Genomic DNA, 20,620 nt, shown 5'->3' on the forward strand with positions numbered 1-20,620 from the left:
TTTTTTCGCATCGTATATACGTGCGTACTAGTCATTGAGTTGCAATGTGGCAGCTTTGCTGCCACTGCGCAAGCTATTACCTCAAGGGTTGTTATGGAGCAAATATTTGCCAAGACTCAAAACCAGGGAAAATACTTGTTACATAACAACACAAGGGGTGATATGATGCTTACTAAATGCCCAAATAAGGCCAGACAGTGTTTTATATTACAGTATTTCGACATTCAATGAGACTGAAAAGTTTGAACTTGGTTAAGACATAAACATGCAAAATTTAGTCACATTATGTAAATAGAACTCGAACTTTATATGTTTGCAGTGCGTTTACTCCAAGCCGACCTGACATGCAAATCTACTTATATCACACAAAATATCTTACCCAAGGCATAACTTATAGTACAATGGATGCATTGTGTTGTTGACAATGAAATACCACCACTTCCCAACGTAATAGCCATAAACAAATCGGTAATACAAGATATTGGCTAACACTGTTATACCATTGACAAAATGAGGTCTGAAAATAAACATCAGGACATTTTGGAAATATCATGTTAGTTTTTATTAGCTTTAAGTCTTACCATACACAACTCTTTCTTGTTATTTTTACAATATTTATCATTCTTGTGATAAATATTTACTACATATATTCTAATTTCATGTTTCACTTTAAGGCACAACTCTTAAAAAACTTACAGGTTCTATTGAAGTCTTTGAAATAAAATGATAAAACTTTAAAAACATTGGCTAAGACTACAAAAATCAACCTGTTTTGTGATGTGTCATAACTGTTCAACTGTTCTGCTTTCATGCAACGACTGCATAAACAGTAGTAGTTTGCTATGATCTTTATGCAGGAAAGTTAAAATGTAATATTGTGCCGTTGGTGGCGCTCTTCTACAGAATCACAAATAACTGTTTCTTGACATACAATCCCCTGGATGGGTCAATACAGTTTGAATGAGTTGTCAGAAAGTGACCCAAATTTGTACTCGTCATCAAAGCCACCATGTAATCTTCTAGAGAAATTGCCTTTCACTGTACTAGGTACACTAACTAGAAACTTGTACACAGAAACTATCTCAGACTTGACTATATATGCATTACACATACCATAAACTTCATCTACAAGATCACAATACTGTGCAGATAAATTTGATAAAAATTGGAAAATCTTAAGTATACATATCTCTTTTACAAAACAAGAACAAATATTTAACTTTCTACAGGCACTGACATAAAAATTCTAGAACAAGAAAAAAAGTATGAACAAGCTTGCATACGACCAATACATGATACAACACTGAGGGCCTATGATATAGCATGTGACCAATACCTGATACAACATTGAGTGCCTATAATATTGCATATGACCAATACCTGATACACAGTATGTGCTGAAAGTATTAGGACATACATGTCAGTACAGATATTGATATTTTATGGTATGGATGATGTATTGTTGTGTATTGATGAAAATTGATGAAAAGATGCAACTTTAAAGAGATACCCTTATGATATAGTTGGATGGTGATAAAAACAATATCAGTATGGTACTACATGTATACAGTATATTGTGTTTCCTTTTTTCCTGGTATGTATACTGTAGCTGAATAGCATACTTGTAAAGGCCACTTATGTCAATGCACATAAATGTATGCATGCACACACACATGAATGTACTCATATATACAGATGCATGCACATAAAAGATGCACTTGCACATACATACATACATACATACATACATACATACATACATACATACATACATACATACATACATACATACATACATACATACATACATACATACATACACACACACACACACACACACACACACACACACACACACACATACATACATACATACATACATACATACATACATACATACATACATACATACACACACACACACATACATACATACATACATACATACATACATACATACATACATACATGTATGCATACACAATATATACATACACATACACAAATATACATTCACATTTCTACTGGCCATGTAGCTGACTAACATCTAATCTACCTAACAAGTCAGCTGACTGACTACATTCTCACATACACACAATACAATAAATGTGACATCATAAAGTTTGCTTTGACATGCACTATCGGTACTAACTATAGATCATGTACACCTGAAATAGAGTGTACACTGACTCTTGCTGTTACTGAATCCAATGTCATTAGACTTCATAATGTTATTTGGTAATAAAGGGGGCCAAAGCCATTTTAAGTTGTCAGAAAACCTGCACATTGAAGTATTTGATCTATTGAGGCTCAGAAGTTCGATCCATTGAAGACAAGTGTAATGTTGCAGATCTGACATCCCATATGATTCAGATGATACAATATATGTCTAACAGTGCACTGTTTCAAGAAAACGAACATATTATGAAGATTCAAATATGGCCACCGACAGTAGCAGAGTTGGTATCATGCAGGAGTGTTACAAATCCTATGACATCATACCTGATATTTCACAAGAACATATATCGTCCACTGACATGTGCCAATGTATCAGGCATTGATGTTCCATAATTACAAATCAGGAGATATCCTATTATCTACTGACATGTGTTCTGATATCCAACAGATATGTTCTGTATTCCATCATATGATTCCTGATATTCCATGAGATTTTATCTACTGACTAGTGTTATGATATCCGAAAGAAATGTCCCATACTTCATAACATGGTTCCAGTAATGCATGACAACATATCTCTTCTGATATGTGTTAATATCCAACAGCAAAGTTCCATATTCCATGATATAGTACCTGATATCACATGAGATCCCTATATCACATACCGTCTACTGACATCAAACAGGTATTTTCTAGTATTCCACGACATAGTAACTGATATTGCATATATCTTCTGATAAGACATCACACAGGAGTCTCTCAATTATCCCCTGAAGTCAGTTCCTGATATCTCACATCAGAGTGTACTTCATCAGATAGATATGTTATGATATGACACAGGGATGTTTTTTATGATACTCAGCAGGGAGTTCATCATGCCTGGTAACTCTAGTCTCTAATCTCTTCTCTAGTATCTCAATGATAGACAGCGGTAGGTGATGTAAATGATCTTGTAGGATATGTCTGTATTGCACCACAACATCCAATGCAAATCTGAAAGTGATCAAAATCAGGTTTGAATCAAATTCATTGACAAACATGCAGCCCACTGATTGAGGTACAAAACTGGTCAGAAATTCAAGATGTTTTTAAACTCATCAGTTGCTGGTAAGTGCATTTACTTCAGGTAATTCATTAGCCTACCTGTAGTCTTGAAAGACTAATGCAACTACACTATTTCACCGATCTTAAATTACTGCCATTTTGATTTTTGAAATTTGACTTGTCCCTTGGATGGATGAGCAAGAATTCAAAAAATCAAAATGGCAATTAGGATAGCTGAAATATTGTAGTAGTATTAGTACTTTAAGACTACAGGTGGGTTAGCAAATCTACAACCTTGTATTTATAACCAATCATGTTCTCAACACATGATTGATAGTACTGCTAAAGTAATGCTTTGGTGACAAATTACTGAATGCAGACAGAAGTAAATATTTACCAAATATTGCACCAATCTCACACCTACTTCATATCTCAAAGTGTTTATAGATTAATGTACAAAGATTAAACTACCTGAGCTACTTATAATACCCTTTTCAAATTACACTAATTAGTGATAAACTTTACTGTAAACTGTATGTATTTGAGAATTTGCTTGAATGTCTTTACTCATTCATGGTTATTGATATTTTGTGGGTTTCACTATAAAGAATTATCTTAAGAATTCATACCCCATCAGAATTTTGATACTCTTTCTGTCAACACAGTGGAGTCCTTTGACACAAAACACAACATAACCTTTGAGTAACATTTCAATTGATGCTGTGATATCTGCAGTGTACCCTCTAAGCCAATTTGACATGACACTGATGCACACAACTGCTAGTGATGCACCAAAATTTGGTGTTTCCCAATCTCTTACTATGTGGTGATAGCACAAGAAATGCCAGTTTTTCTCATTTTGACTCACAACAACAAAATCTGGCTATCACTAGAGGACACACTGGATATCTGTATCCCCCATGATTGGTAACACATCATCAACAGCGAGATGTGTGTGTGTGTGTGTGTGTGTGTGTGTGTGTGTGTGTGTGTGTGTGTGTGTGTGTGTGTGTGTGTGTGTGTGTGTGTGTGTGTGTGTGTGTGTGTGTGTGTGTGATGACCAACTTACCTTAGTAATGATTTAGGAGTAAAGTGTATATGTATGACATCATTACAATGAAGGTTCTCTTCACTACCTAGTATGTTATTGCTACAACCTCCAAATATAAGGACTTCACCACCATCAGGACCAGAACATGCTGTGTGCCATAACCTAGGGGTCAAATAGGACAGACATGAAGTCAACGGAAGGAGAACAGTTGTATGCATGACCTGGGTCAAATAGGACAGAATAAAAATCCATCACATACAGTACAAGCTGTGGGAAATGACATATGGATCAAATAGAACAGAAAATTAATTTATCAGTTACAGTACAAACTGTGGGCCATGACCTATAGATCAAATTAGACAGACTAAAAAGTTATCACATGCAGTACAAACTGTGGGCCATGACCTATAGATCAAATTAGACAGACTAAAAAAGTTATCACATGCAGTACAAACTGTGGGCCATGACCTATAGGTCAAATAAGACAAACTAAAAAGTTGTCACATGCAGTACAAACTGTGGGCCATGACCTATAGGTCAAATAGGACAGACTAAAAAGTTATCACATGCAGTACAAACTGTGGGCCATGACCTATAGGTCAAATAGGACAGACTAAAAAGTTATCACATGCAGTACAAACTGTGGGCCATGACCTATAGGTCAAATAGGACAGACTAAAAAGTTATCACATGCAGTACAAACTGTGGGCCATGACCTAGGGTAAATGGGTTAGATTGAAAAGTTACCATATGCAGTGCAAACTGTGGGCCATGACCTATAGGTCAAATAGGACAGACTAAAAAGTTATCACATGCAGTACAAACTGTGGGCCATGACCTAGGGTAAATGGGTTAGATTGAAAAGTTATTACATACAGTACAAACTGTGGGCCATGACCTAGATTAGATCAACTGACAGACATGTCAACAGGTGCACCCTGCAATAGGATATATATAAAGTAATCAGGTGTGTACAAACTGTGGACTTAGGTCAAATAGACTGGTAAATATAATGTCACAAGGTGCAGTACAATGCTATGCCATATGACCTTGGTCAGAAACCACATCAGACACTATAGATACAGGTATAGGGGTGAGAAAGGGGTAATTAATTGGTAAAGTGTGTATCCAAACATACCTTGGTCTGGAAGGCAATGATACTTGTGTCCATTCCATATTGTTGGTATTTAGTACTCTGCAGTCTCCTGAAATCAATAAACGGAAGACATACAGATATCAAAGATTTTTAAACAAACATATTGGTGAAGATTAATCACCATAGAAACTGACATTTGCCATGAGGAATATTGATAAAACCGTAAATGCAAATTATAGACACTTTAATTTTAAACAGAAACATACAAAAGAAAACATACAGATTTGCAAAATTCGTTTAATTTGTACTTACCTAAGGGTACACAATCATTATCAAAGCCACCATACAACAGTAAATGTGTATCACTAACTCTGGTCAAAGTACTCCATGTACGGCCTTCAGGTATATCACCACTACCTATGATCCTACAAAAAAACAACATCTGTTACATTCATTTTGCAATTGGGTACTTTAAAATACCTATGTTTGATACTCTTACTATCAAGTCTTGCACTTCGAAGTTTCTTTTTAATGTTAGTAGCATTTTCAAAATCTCAAGCCCCGTAGGTTGATATCTTGTGATATTGTATAAAATACATGAACAGTTGCAAAGTACATCTTAACAACTTTACAGAGAATATTTGTATGATATAGAATAGTCACTGTATTTACTAGTCACTCCTTTGAAATACAGTTTCACATTTAGTTAGATGAAAATGGTCGGCAGACTATGGCAATTTTTACCAATAAAAAGAGGCTGATAAAAATGAAAAACTTCAAACATGAAAGAGTGACACTCTATAGTATCTATTCAGTGTTCTCCCTAGAATATTGTCACAAGACGATTCAATGATCAGCACTACCTGCCACATACACACCTCCACGGGAGAATTTTAGGTACTGTGGCAGTCATTTCTGTTCACTTGACAATGTTTTCACAGTATGGGTCAGAAATCTATAATACATTCTGTATTTGTTAATTAAAGCCTAGGTAGTGAGCTAGAGAACCTTGGGTCTTGTGACTCTAAAAATACAGTTTTGCCTAAAATTAGGTGTTTGGGAGTATGATTTTCATTTTATCAAACAGACACTCACAAACTATGAGAGGGGTATTAGTGTTATCGTTACTTTGAGAACACTATCTATTCAAATTTTGGTGATTTCAGATTAAACAGGCACTCAAAAATGACAAGCAAGATTGGTGCCATTGATCAAAAAGTTGGTGGGTGTGCATTTGAACAGTAGTAGCCTTACCTTCCAGACCACTGCATGGTTTCTAGATTCAAACAATGTAAATCATCCATACGTGTTTGCTGTAATGAACAATACAGTAAAACTCAGTAAGAAAACTAGAGTCAACTAAGAAAAAAGCAGGACCTTTATAGAAAAATAGATTACAACTATATGAAAGAACATATGATAAAGAAAACAACCAGTGATATACAATATTGTCGCCTCACCATAAATTTTTTCACAAATTTTAACGTAGCGCAGTCTACGGTAATTGAATCCTCATTTTGACTAAAGTCTGGATGATCACACAATGTCACACAAGCTCAATAAATGAGCTTCGTTCATTTAGGACTAAAAAACCCTCCCCCTCCACCCAAATGAAAATTCACAAGTTTGACATTGACATGTTAATATATGGTGTAAACCATGATGACAATTGTGTAGTGGTCATATCACTTTGATCGATGCACTGTAAAAACATGATGGTAAACACATTAAAATAGAACCGGAAACCCAGCACTGTATCTCACATTTATAAAAGTAAAACATCTCAGTAGTAACACACAACCTAGCTGTTATCATTCAAGGCATAAACATTTTTTGAAATTTGGTTAGAGTGCGAAAATGAAGTTCAGCAATCACATTGATGCCAGACCCCCCTCCCCCTAAACAAACGCAGTTCATTTATTGAGCTTGCGCATCATAGAACATTAATAGATAATCTTTGCTTGTTGAGGTTTAAAAGATCATTGACATTATAACTTACATCTTTTGGGTGACAAGAAATATGCCGTACAACTTCTAATCTGAGTTGTACATGGTCCATGTTTGAAGTATCATTTATACGCTTTAGCTGGTCTGCTACAGAAGCTTTCATTGTTTCAATTATTTACGATGAGCAATACTTACATTTAGTCTACCACCAAATATGAAAAGTCTGTTTCCAATCACATCCCCAGAATAGGCAGCCCTTGGAGATGGACATGGACCCTGGAATAGTAAGTAAGTAAGTAAAGTAAGACATACATGTTACTAGTCCCACTATCTTGAAATAATGAAGGGATTTTTACTGCAATATTTGTTTGTAAACATCGCTTGAACTGTTCTCATTCACAGTTGTATATGTCAGCACACCCAAAATGTGTCCTGATTGGCTGACATAGATGACTCAATGTCCAATTGGGTGCCTTGTTGAGTTTTCTACTTTTAAAGATGACAAAGCCCATAAGTTGTCAATTCTGTTATGCTCCAATATTGTCCAAGTGACATTGGCTCATTTTTGCTTCTGTTTCAAGGTATACACAACACAGGTGATTATGTACTTACTGTAGCTTTGACTTCATTCCATTGGTTTGTATCTAAGCAGTATGCACATATAATAATACAGGTATACTTACTCAGTGTAGTCTTGACTTCATTCATTCCACAGGTTTGTATCTAAGCAGTATGCAAATATAGTAAAACAGGTGTACTTACTGTAGTCTTGACTTCATTCCATTGGTTTGTATCTAAGCAGTATGCAAATATAGTAAAACAGGTGTACTTACTGTAGTCTTGACTTCATTCCATTGGTTTGTATCTAAGCAGTATGCAAATATAACAAAACAGGTGTACTTACTGTAGTCTTGACTTCATTCCATTGGTTTGTATCTAAGCAGTATGCAAATATAGCAAAACAGGTGTACTTACTGTAGTTTTGACTTCATTCCATTGGTTTGTGTCTAAGCAGTATGCAAATAAGTGATTATTCCAGCCACGACCAGTGTCCTGTTTGAAGACAACATTACACTTTACACACAGCTTTACACTAACATTATATTTACAAACTGAGAAATGTTTTTTTATATCTTGTTCATTCATGAAATGTTATGATTCACAAAGTTCTGAACACTTCTTTCACAGGTTGCTATACTCATGCTATAACTTCAAAGACACAATTTCATTGACAAATATATTTGTCATATGCAGTTTGTGGGTGACATTTGTCTGTCTTTCCTTCAATTTAGGTGAGGCTGTGATGGAAAAAATAGTGCAAATATTGCGTTGCCGCACAACTTCATGTTCAGGGCAATGATAGATATATAATTTTTTGAAGATTTAAAGTTGTAACCAAAACAAAATTTTCATACCTAATTTCCATCATCATAATCCAGCCATCCTATGTTGGAAGTGTACAAGACAAGTATAGCAACATCCTAATAAAACTTTAAAGGGATGTGTCTACAAGGTTTTGTACTTCTTTATTTTTTAAAATCAATTTGGAACCAAGTCATACCAATGTAACATGTTTAACTTTCTTGGTTGTCTTAATGTAATATTTTAAACACAAGCTACATTCAGTTTATATGGGTAGGTGATGAAACAGCTGTCTTACAACATATTACATAATCAAGTCATAAACCAAACTGGCCATGCTACAGGCTTTACCACCAGAGGAAATAGTAAAGTAAACATTATAGTTAATTAACAATGTACTGTTCTCACTGTGTCAGCTATTAATGAGGACAAATCTACACATTCTCAACAAAGTTAAGCTCAATCTACTGGGTAATTTCAGAGTTGAAGATTTTTGAGGAAAAGCAATGATATAGAATAACACTTCTAGAAACATCTCACCAAGTTTCAAACTCATTCACTTAGTACTTTTTGAGATATAAGTTTTTGACAAAAAAATGAACATTTTTACACCTAATTTGCATATCACTCATGGAATCATGGTATGCTTAATATTTCTTTGTCCATACATCCCTAGATACATTCTCATTAAATTTCAGCCCAATCTGCTCAGTAGTTTTGGAATTATAGATTTTTAACCAAAAAGACACATTTTTAGCCCTAATTTGCATATCACTGATGGAATCATCCCGTCATGAACAAATCTTACTTTACATCCCCTTAAGAATGTTCCCACCAAATTTCGCACCAATCTGCCCAGTAGTTTCTGAGTTTAAGTTTTTTGACCAAAAATCACATTTTTTGACCCAAATCACACATCTGTGATGCGATCATTTTGATTTGAACAATTTCCCAACTAGACACCCAAGGTAATGGACCCACCAAATATCGTGGCAATCAGTTCAGCGGTTTTTGACTTTAAGTTGTTTACACACACACATACACACACACACACACACACACACACACACACACACACACACACACACACACACACAGACAGACAGACAGACAGACAGACGCCGGGCGATCCCTATAGCACTACTGAACCTCAGTTCAGTTGTGCTAAAAATTGCTATAAATGAGAGCACTCTGTCTCTGAAAACATTTAATTTTGCTATTATGATAGTAAATAAGTAATTGTAAACTTACTGGTGTCCAACCTGTTGTAGTGTCCCATACCCATTGACCATACCTAGGCAGAGTTTGTGGTTCAGGTCCAAATCCACCAAATACATATAATCTACACAGTCAAACAGTATGACAGTTACTATGACATACAGATATTTAGAGATATTAGAGATATTAGTATTACAATATGTAAAATTGTGTTTGCAGTATGATGTTACTGCAGATAGCATAGAGTACTATATGTCTGTTTCCTTTGGGTATAGAAGTTGATGAATGGATGGATGGATGGATGGATGACTGACACACCCCAGGTAGTAGCAATATTAGATGAATAATCATTTCATATACATAATTATTCATATCAATAAAATATACCATCTTGTCACTTAAATTGAAAGAGCTGAAATGCATTCAGCATTTAGCAACAAAAGGCATAAATGAAGGTACTGCACACTTGAATAGTTACAAGTGTGTGTGAGTGTGTGACTGTGTGTGGGGGGGGGGGAGGGCGGGAGGGATGAATATGCATGGGAAAATATGTGTGCATGCATAAGTATGTTCTTTGCTTGACTTTTTGTAACTATTTATCTTCTGTATGTAAAATTATTACTAAATGACCAACTGGGTGAGGAGATTCCTATTCATACCTATTTCTATAAATCCAACAAAGTTGAAGTTTCTACCGAAACTAATTTCTGTGAGACATGATACTTACCTGTTGGCAAAATACTGATGGGTAACCCGCATTAATTCCTCCAATCCATGCCAAGAAATTTTTGGCCCCGCCCCCTCCACCATACCTGGCTCCATATTTGGTTAGCTTAGTCTCCCGCCTAAGTGGCAGTTCGCGCATGCGTACTTGTGTCTTTTATCGCTCCAAAGAGGACAAAAATTTCACAAGGAGACTGTGGGGAAGGTGGGAGGGAGCTCAACAGGTAAGTATCATGTCTCACAGAAATTAGTTTCGGTAGAAACTTCAATTCTGTTCGACTATGATACTTACCTGTTGGCAAAATACTGATGGGTAAAAACCCGAATGTGTCAGACTGAAAGGAGGTGGGAGTCGACCACCGTATCCTATTAATTTCTAGTTGAAAATCTTTGATTTACAACTACCGACTGCCCGACACTTAGACTGAAGCTTGCTAGCTTCCTGTGTCATATCCCTGATATAAAACTTATAAAGGAGTTTGGGGAGCGCCAGGTTCCTGTCTGTAGAATCTGTGCTACCAGTACCCCTGAGAACAAAGCCCATGATGCCGAGAGAGCCCTGACTTCAGGTGCAGTGACTCTCTCTAACTTACAAGCAGAGCTGGAACTTACTTGTAAGCCCACTTGACAGTTTCTACCAGCCATCTGGGTCAGAGATGGGATGAAGTGGTTCAAAGGGGGCTCTCTCAGTGCTCTAAGAACTAAGAATAAACTCCACTGAGGTAGTGGCGTTTGTTTAGGAGGGTGTTGAATAAGAAAATATCTTATTCTGACCAAACTCTGGTCCCCCGATGCTTCTGACTATATTGGCTATCGTCGTGCGATACACCATAATAGTCTTAATTGCATACCTCTTCTCCTCAAACAGAAAAAAAAAAAAAAGAGAAAAACTGCTACTGTCTGGGGAGATGGATCGAGAGGATCCTTCTGCCCTCTACGACACCAATCAGAGAATCTTTTCCACTTTTCTCCATAGGAATGGAGGGTGCTGTCTTTGTGTTCTGGCAATGACTGAGGCAGCTTGTTCAGAAAAAATCCCTGTGAACGGAGGGATCGTTCGATAATCTGAACGCGTGAAGGTGGAACAAGCTCGGGTTGGGGTGAACAATGCCACTTCCCTGCGATAGGTTTTCTTGATCTGGGAGAGCTACTGGAAAGTCTACCAGAAGGAATAGCAATACTGGGAACCAACCTCGGTTTGGCCACAGAGGCACTACAAGAATGACTGAGGAACTCTCCTCTTGGATTTTCCTCAGTACAATTGGAAGAAGTGCAAAGGGGGGAAATGCGTACGCGCTCAGTCCTTTCCAAGACATTGGCAGAGCGTCTGTTGCCATTGCTCTCGGATCTGGAATCGGAGACACAAAGAGAGGCAGTTTTCTGTTCATGTAAGGTGGTGAACAGATCTACAGTCAGTTCTCCCCAATGCAGAAACAGACGGTGAGCAATCTTGACAGGAATTGCCCACCCTGTAGAAAGAACTCTCTTGCGACGCGATAGAGCGTCTGTAATGCTGTTCAGTTTCCCCGGCACATGGCGTGCTGACAGAAGAATCATTCGGTCTATGCACCGCAACATCAGTTCCCATAAGAGGTAACATAGTGTTGGAGACCTGGTTCCTCCTAGCTTGTTTATGTACGCCATTACGGTGGTATTGTCCGAGTGGACTAGAACACTGCGCCCTGTCACTAGCAGCTCAAAGTCTTGCAGAGCTAGGAAAAAAACAGCCTTTAGCTCTAGCCAATTGATGTGGTGAGAGCTGTCTTAGGGGTTCCAGACACCTGCTGTCATCTGACTGTCTAGGTGACCTCCCAAGCCCTCTTGTGACGCATCCATGTACAGGGACAGATCCGTGTGACTGTACAAAATGGACTTGCCTTTTAGAAGGTTGCTCTGGATCGCCAATGGGCGAGAAGATACAACTGAATTGGCCTGATCCGAGTCTGGCCCATTGCACTATATCGATCAAGGAAACCATTAAGCCCAGGAGAGACAGAAAATGTTTCGCTGTTATCTGTCTCAGTGGCCATAGGTTCTGAATGACTGAGAGTAACTTGTCTATCCGTTCTTGGATAGGGCAAGCTACTCCCTTTTGTGTAATTAATCTCATTCCCACGAATACTGTATCTTGACTTGGGATGAGAGCTGACTTGTAACTGGGGATAAAACCCAGAGAAAGGATTAATAACAATATTTGTTGAATCCGTTCGAATAATACCTCCCTTTGTGCATCCCGTATCAACCAATAGTCGAGATAGGGATGCAAAAAGGGTGGCCCGTCGGTGTAACCAGGCTACTGGTGCCGCTACCACCCGGGTGAACACCCAGGGAGCAGTGGCTAGCCTAAACGGGAGTGCTGTGTACTCGAATTGCCAAGTGGAGAGTCAGAAGTGCTGCTGCGAGTCAGAGCCCGATTCTTTAAAACTGCTCTTGCTAAAGAAGGGCTTGTCGGGACCAGGCTTGCCTCTACCCCGTTGACTACGCAGTTTACCACGTGGACGTCCTCTGCTAGACTGTCCAGATTTACTCCTGTTGCCTTGGAAATTTCTGTTTGCAGGCACCGTATTAGTACTTGTACGGTTATCCTTAGGGCTTGCTGGAGTGGAGGTTGTTCGTGGTGACTCCCACATTAACCGTTCTCTCCGCTTTGCTTCGCTGGCCCGCTGGGCCAGGGAAGTCAAATTACCAGCAAACAGTGAGGAAGTGGAAAACGAGGAGCCTCTAGCTTCCTGTTTCAGTTCCTGTGTTAACGAGATAGACTCTCGTTTCAGGAAGGCATCCCTCTCCATCAAAATAAGTGCTGCCCGTCCTCTCGCTGAAGATTCGGAGACATGGTAGAGGCCTTTCATTGCAATGCGCAATAGCCTGAGAACCTTAGGCATCTCCGGGGTTTCTTGCTGTAGTTCAGATGTTGCTACGGCTAGAAACCAATCCATGACGGAACATGCACGAATACTTTCTGCGTGCATCTCCCCTAACTGCTTTAACTGAGTGCCGGGGATAGACACGGAGTTGAAAGTTTTGGCTTTGGCGTCCACAGCCTCGGCATCAGTGTCTAGGCTGGGGTAACCAATCCATGGGTCGGTTGTGTGAGTCTTGTATGCACGAGACCGACTTTTTAACCATGGAAAATGACCAGGTTTTAATGCAGCAGCTTTATTGCCCTCGCCTAAAACCTCTGACGTTATTTTATCCAGTTGACCTGAGTACATGGAAGAAAGTGGAAGAGTAGACGGTTCCTTGACCGGTTGAGACTTTTCCATTTCTTCAAAAGCCATGTAAAACTCCGACTTCATAGTGGGAGCTGGTGGAGGCTTAGGACAACGGTCTGGATACCGATTGTAAACCCATTGAATGCACTCGTGGAAGGAGAACTCCTCATCACGAGTAGGGGAAGTTGAACGCAAAGTGCCCACTACACTGGGGGTATCTGGTTCATTTCCCCCAAAGGAGGCATCACTGGGAGCCTTTAATGACATTTCGTCTATGTCTCTCCTGGCTCGACGCTTAGGTCGAACTGGGGAGACCTCCTGCCGACTGGGTACACGCCTGGGTGACCTCTCACTGGAGTACCGATCAAAACGTTCAGAAGAACACGACCTCGAACGTTTACTCTCACTCGACTTGGAGGACGAAGAAGATTTCGAACGTGAACGGAAACTCCGCCCTCTAGGGACCGGAGACCGTTGGTTCGAAGGGGACCTGTCTCTTGACCTCTGCGTTCTGAAACGTGTGCGAGAACGAGAGGGAGAATCCCTGGTAGGAGGCATGAAATCATGCTGTGTTCTCCTAGTAGTAGGCCTTGAACCCTCATCCCTGTAATAAGCAGGGAGGGATGGCCAGGGGTACTGCCAATACTGTTGTGGCCAACCAACCTGAGGATTAAAAACACCCCATGGTGTCTCAGGAGGCAAACCAAAGTCACCAGAAAATTGCTGTGGATCAGAAAAAGCACCACCAGTAGGCATTGGCATGAACTGGGGATTCCGAAATTCAGCTCTGGTCTGAGGGGGATAAACCCTCGCACCCCTATACAAAGTGGAATCGTCCAGACCACGCTGTATTCTCTGCCCAGCAGACAACGTTGGTCTAGAACTGACATCACTAGAATTGGCAATTTGAGGACGATTCATACTCTGATCGACCCTCGAAAAATTACCCAGATTGGTATGTAAACCAGTCTGCGTACCCTCAATACAATCAGTCCGATTAGCTGGCGAGCCTGAGACTGGAAAGCGAGGAGGTACGTGGGTAGTAGCTACACCAGGCCCGGTTACGTCAGTACAGGAGATCTCTCGACCGACTGAACGAGTTGGACCAGCGTTCGACTCGGAAATACTCGTAGCCTTATGACGATTAGAATCACAGTGCTGTGACGACTCGTCAAGTACACTCAACCCTTCCCCCAGGGGAGAGGGAGAAGTGACCGCTACTCGAGGAACGTTACTAGGGGGTGATAGCTGTATAGTGTCTACGGTCGTCGAGCCCTCTCCGAGAGAGGACCGCATACCACTAGCACTACTACCCAGTTCGTCCTGAAAAGGACGGTTTAAAACAACAGAACTAGAAGAAAGCTTACCTGACTTCGGTTCCGCTGTGACAGAAGAACTTACCGTTAAAGTCGAAGACCGTACACTCGCAGGAGTAGTGACAGAAGCACTCGGCTTAGATGACCGTTGTTTGTCTGACTGTTTACCTAGTTTACGCCAATTTTCATCGGACCAACTAGAACAAACTTCACAGGGTTTGGACTGCGAACACGTTCGACAAGACAGACAAACAGAATGACAATCCTGCTTAGGCATGTCATGACCACACACACCTCTCTTCTTAGGTTTAGTCATGACGAAACGAATGACTGAAAAAACAACAACACGGTAAGGCAATGACGTCCGTATATAAGGGACGTCTGCACGGAGAAGAAAAACACACAACAAATCTCAATCGCAAAGAGAGAGACAATAAATCGACACTTAGCTGTAATCCTAGGATCTTTAGGGTAACCAAAGAGCCAACCAAGTGGAAAAACCAGTGTGTATAATGGAATTGGAGGTAGGTACTTGAAGACGAAAGCAATATCCGTCTACACACTTGTACGCCATGCGATAAAAGACACAAGTACGCATGCGCGAACTGCCACTTAGGCGGGAGACTAAGCTAACCAAATATGGAGCCAGGTATGGTGGAGGGGGCGGGGCCAAAAATTTCTTGGCATGGATTGGAGGAATTAATGCGGGTTACCCATCAGTATTTTGCCAACAGGTAAGTATCATAGTCGAACAGAATGCTTTATCTCTTGGACTTGGACTATCACCTTGTGTTTCAATTTTTTTCCACCTTTTCTTTCTCAGATCTAGTCGATATAACTACAAACAAACATAAGGACATGGTAAGAACACAATTGTGTGTGTGTGTGTGTGTGTGTGTGTGTGTGTGTGTGTGTGTGTGTGTGTGTGTGTATGCATGCGAGTGTGTGTATGTATGTATGTATGTATGTATGTATGTATGTATGTATGTATGTATGTATGTGAGTGTGTGTATGTATGTATGTGAGTGTATGTGTGTGTATGTATGTATGTATGTATGTATGTATGTATGTGTGTGTGTGTGTGTGTGTGTGTGTGTGTGTGTGTGTGTGTGTGCGTGAATGACAATATGAGAGAAATTGAACAGTACAGAAAATAGTTAAAATTCTTTAAAGGAACAGAAGAATTAGAAAAAAGACAAATTTTCATGATTAATGAGTCTTAACTCTTATGAAGTGATATTTATTATTTTATGTCATTTATCATTAATTTTATTGTGGCAAACATAGAAGAAATTTATATGGTACATCTAGACAAAGTAAAACAATTCTTGACCAGTACACTAGTCAGTCAGCTCTACCAACAGAGGTAGATCACAGGCACTTGTCACAGTGTCGTTACTTTGGCTGAAAACATGTTTGATCACTAAATGACAAGATATTTCTTGCCATAGCTGTCAAGTTATATTGATATGCAGTTTAAAGGCTCACTTTGGATTAGGATTAACACTTAGGTGTGAAACACAGTTGTTTGACAGAACTAAAGAAAGATTTATTTGGCTCAGAACAAAATGATGATCCTATGTAATCCTTGTAATCCTTATGTCTCTACTGATAGGATAACACTAAAGTGATGACTTGGGATTGAAACACTGGCCTTTAAACTCTTCTTCTGTATGATAGAATCAATCATACCCACTATGATCAACTCTTACCTGATTTGAATTGATGTCATGGAAACCACCAAACAAATAGAGGTATTGATTAACATTGGCAGCACAGCCTCCTGATGTCCCAGGTGGCACTGTACCATCTGCTAGATCTAATTTCCTGTTGATGTACAACCAATCAAACCAAAAATTTTTTACATGTATCTATTTCTGATCAATATATGACAGACACTGAAAAAAAATGTCTCTATCCTTTACTATTTGGTGACACGCAAGAAAATCTAGTTTTTATCATTTTACTCCATAACACACAATTTTGTCTTTCCTTAGATGGCACACTGGTGATTTGACAGGCTGCTAAGTCAATAGCTAGGATGTATGTCACATTACTCAGTGCATACAACCTTTACAAAATTAAATACAACTGTTGACATCAGACCGTGGACAAACGGAACCTGTTACAAACAGGGAAAGTAAACAAATGAATTGGATTAATTAACTCCTAGGAGTCTGATAAGTATAGACCCTACACAAAAGGGTCTATGGATTAAGATGACACTCATGCATAATGTTAGATGACTTTAAACCAATTACCATGTAACACACTCACAGAGCTCATAGAGCACCTCTGAAACTGCCATTTTAGAGAGTATTACAGACTTTTTATCTCCTAATGTTTGACTACGACATTATGAATATACAGGAAGCAAATCTGTCAGTGTCACTGTATTTAAATAATTGCATTTGAGGACTGTATTCGTGAAAATGTTGGCTTCATACACATTGGAAAGTGTAGAGACAATGACATGAGATTTAAAATTGACCATTTTAGAACAAATATCTTCCAATAATTGACAAAAACATATTTGAAAGCTTGGCTGGAAATAAAACTTGTTCCACAAGAAGTTAAAAGTAAAGGTATTTGTCAAACTAAAGTAACCATACATGTCAGTGTTTTTTTCCTAAGGTTTGGGCACCCTGAGAAATCTGATAAAATTTTGGTGGAGAATCCCAGTAAAATAATTGGGGGAACTCAGGTAGATTATTCCTTCTTGTGTTTACATGTATTTGTGTGCATCATATAATTAAATGTTATTCCCAAATATTTTTCTTTGTTTAGCCAAGAAAAATACGAGTGACCTATTCGGTCTTTGTCACTGAGTCACTAGATGAGTAGTGACAACACTTTGGTTAGGAGTATTTTTATTGGAGAATAACATATTTATAATATCAGTAATATCAAAGAAGAATTGGGGAAAGTAATGGCTATTTCGAACGTTTTGAGTCATATCTGGAACACAGCAGAACCAGTGATGTAGACGCGCATTGTAGTAACGTAGAACGAACAGGGTATATAATCCATATAATGACAATATCTGGGCTTGTACGTGGTATAAAATGCTATATCAGGGATAAGATAATAAATATGAAAATTCTCACCATTTCTCAGCTTCTATGCTATAAGACCAGAGTTCATGGGGTGAATGGTAGCGTTCTTCACTGAATGGTCCTCCTGGTACATCCTAGTATACAAACATATTCTACATCTATTTACAATATTCATTCCCAAAAGACAGCAGAATAATAATGTTAGAAAAAAAAAGGAGAAAAGATGTTTATGTTACCAGAAATTCAAATCTACCTTCATTGCAATTTCATACAAATTCTGATGTTGATCTGTGGCACTTATCTCAAAGTGTGTACATCTATTGAGATTTGATCGAAAATACTAGTATTCCACAGGCAGGTAAATGAAATAATACAAGGTTATCACACAAACTTGGTAATTTTCAACAAGCTTTCAATTTATCCTGGTTGATGATCCTTTCCAGACTGATTATTTAATAGTAGAGCTGATCTAACATTGAATATTGTATACCAGGTAGAGGCAAGCCAGTGTGTGGGCCCAGTGTGTGGGGAGAAATTTCTCCATTTTTATAACTACTGTATACAAAGAGATAACCTATGTATTCAATGGAGTGGCATTCAAAATTAATGCTTCAATTTTCACCAAATGGAACTGATTTTATTTTTAATGGCAAGCATATTAAACTAAGAGATGACAACAATCCAAATTCAAAGCAATTGGATCCAATTTCGAATGCAATGTCAGAAAGCAAGGTAGTTACTGTAGTAGACTTACCATATATCCACCCCAAACATACAGATTGTCGCCATACTGACATGACACATGTCCACTTCTTGGAGCAGGCAATATAGCACCCTGTACACTGGGTATATTGTTTGTTTCACTCATATCAGCTTTCTAAACTGTACACTTTACAGTGAAGTTCATTAATAAGTACACACTTAGCAGGAAGCACGCCATATAACAGTGTAGTTCTTCATTCTCCGAATATTAAACTCACAATTATTTCTGAAGAAAAAAATGTAAAGTTCATTCTTCTTGTCAATTCATGATTATGAGTATAATTCTAAACTGGAGAAACAATAGCTTTTTGAATTTAGTGGTGTTACTAATACTGTAGAGTAGTATTTGACTTCACATTCCACAGGAATGTGAATCAATCGATATTATTGTTTCATGATATAAAACTAAATACATGTAATGACATATTGGCTCTGTAAAACATCTATTCCACAGGCCATGTTGAACAATACATTACTGTATTCAACTTCTGCCTTTTTGGTGGGACCATGGGCACTTGGCACACGGCACAGGAGATGAGAGAAATGAAAAATAAAGAATAAATACATATAATTTCTTTATAATTTTTTTTTTATTTCTCTCAAATCTCCTGCGCAATGGAAAATAGTTTAAGAAAGTTCTAGAGTAGAACTTCTACATGTTCTACACATACATATATACATATACAAATAGACCTCTTATTTTTACTTTTCTTTTATTTATTACATGTAAAATGATAAAAAAACAGAGCTCTGATTTTTTTAAAAAGTTCTTTGTATGTAGACATACCTAAGTCAAAGACTTTCTTAAATATTTTTCATTTCTATCAGATCTCCTGTGCCAAGTTTGAACCTCAAACCCGTGGGGTGAGACCACAGGCACTTGTTTCACAAGATGTATTTCTGAATACAATAAAATATCCATAGGCACTTGAATCAATCTGTATGATTTTTTAAAAATATGTATAATGAATTTACTATACATTTTTTTAAAAAAATCATACAGATTGATTCGAGTGACTGAAAATATTGATTAATATTGAGATATTTGGCAAATAATATTGAATTTGAAAGGGGTAAAATAACACGGGTTTCTAGGATCGCGTAAGTCCACACACCGGTTTATATTTCGTGGTGTATGGACTTACGCGATCCTAGAAACCCGTGCTATTTTACTCCATTCAATATTATTTGCCAAATAGCTCAATATTATCGATATCTTATTGTAAACCATATCTCGGTAAACAAGTGCCTGTGTGGGTGGGCCCTTCAAATTATGATAAAAATAAATAAAAATTACATCACAAAGGCACCCTTACCTTAGAAAGATCACGAAGAAGGCTTCAAAAATGTGCTCTGTACATAGCTCTCTCAACATGCTCAATCATACTTTGAAAAACGCGAAAAAACAAGGCATAAATCGCTAACTGTACCTACGACGGTACGGACTCCGTTACATACAGTTGTGACCTCAGAGGTCGCCGTTAGGCGGCGCTGCCCAGTAGGATTGAGAAACCATCAAATTGTTTGGACGTCCAAGAATGCCAATATCTTTATCTTACGACAATGTCTTCTTTTCTCACGTGTGCTGTGTAACAGAAATTTTCAAATCTCACCAATGGAAACAGCCAAACTTTGTCAAACGACATGAAAAATGG

The 20,620-nt window shown here is 38.3% G+C and overlaps 1 protein-coding gene across 1 annotated transcript; it reads right to left on the reverse strand.

The window, feature by feature from the left end:
* Positions 1-1,979: 1,979 nt before the first annotated feature.
* LOC144448884 (kelch domain-containing protein 2-like) lies at positions 1,980-20,422 on the reverse strand. The gene is made up of 14 exons (XM_078139228.1): positions 20,282-20,422; positions 18,958-19,191; positions 18,255-18,337; positions 16,860-16,974; positions 15,905-15,985; positions 10,556-10,578; positions 9,930-10,020; positions 8,292-8,369; positions 7,512-7,592; positions 6,624-6,682; positions 5,682-5,794; positions 5,412-5,478; positions 4,292-4,435; positions 1,980-3,171 (listed from the first exon to the last, which is right to left on the reverse strand). Exons 2-14 carry the CDS (start codon positions 19,069-19,071, stop codon positions 3,003-3,005), a joined length of 1,218 nt encoding a protein of 405 aa, XP_077995354.1. The 5' UTR covers positions 19,072-19,191; positions 20,282-20,422; the 3' UTR covers positions 1,980-3,002.
* Positions 20,423-20,620: the final 198 nt, after the last annotated feature.

The sequence above is a fragment of the Glandiceps talaboti genome, chromosome 2 (genome assembly GCF_964340395.1).
Source record: "Glandiceps talaboti chromosome 2, keGlaTala1.1, whole genome shotgun sequence".
NCBI classification, from domain to species: Eukaryota; Metazoa; Hemichordata; class Enteropneusta; family Spengelidae; genus Glandiceps; species Glandiceps talaboti.

Excerpts from the sequence above, each read along its gene's own strand:
- LOC144448884 (XM_078139228.1), bottom strand. The coding sequence starts at position 19,071 with ATGAGTGAAACAAACAATATACCCAGTGTACAGGGTGCTATATTGCCT. Across the intron at positions 18,338-18,957 it reads ATGTTTGGGGTGGATATATG|GATGTACCAGGAGGACCATT; the intron begins GTAAGTCTACTA and ends TTTGTATACTAG. Across the intron at positions 3,172-4,291 it reads ACTCCTAAATCATTACTAAG|ATTTGCATTGGATGTTGTGG; the intron begins GTAAGTTGGTCA and ends GATCACTTTCAG.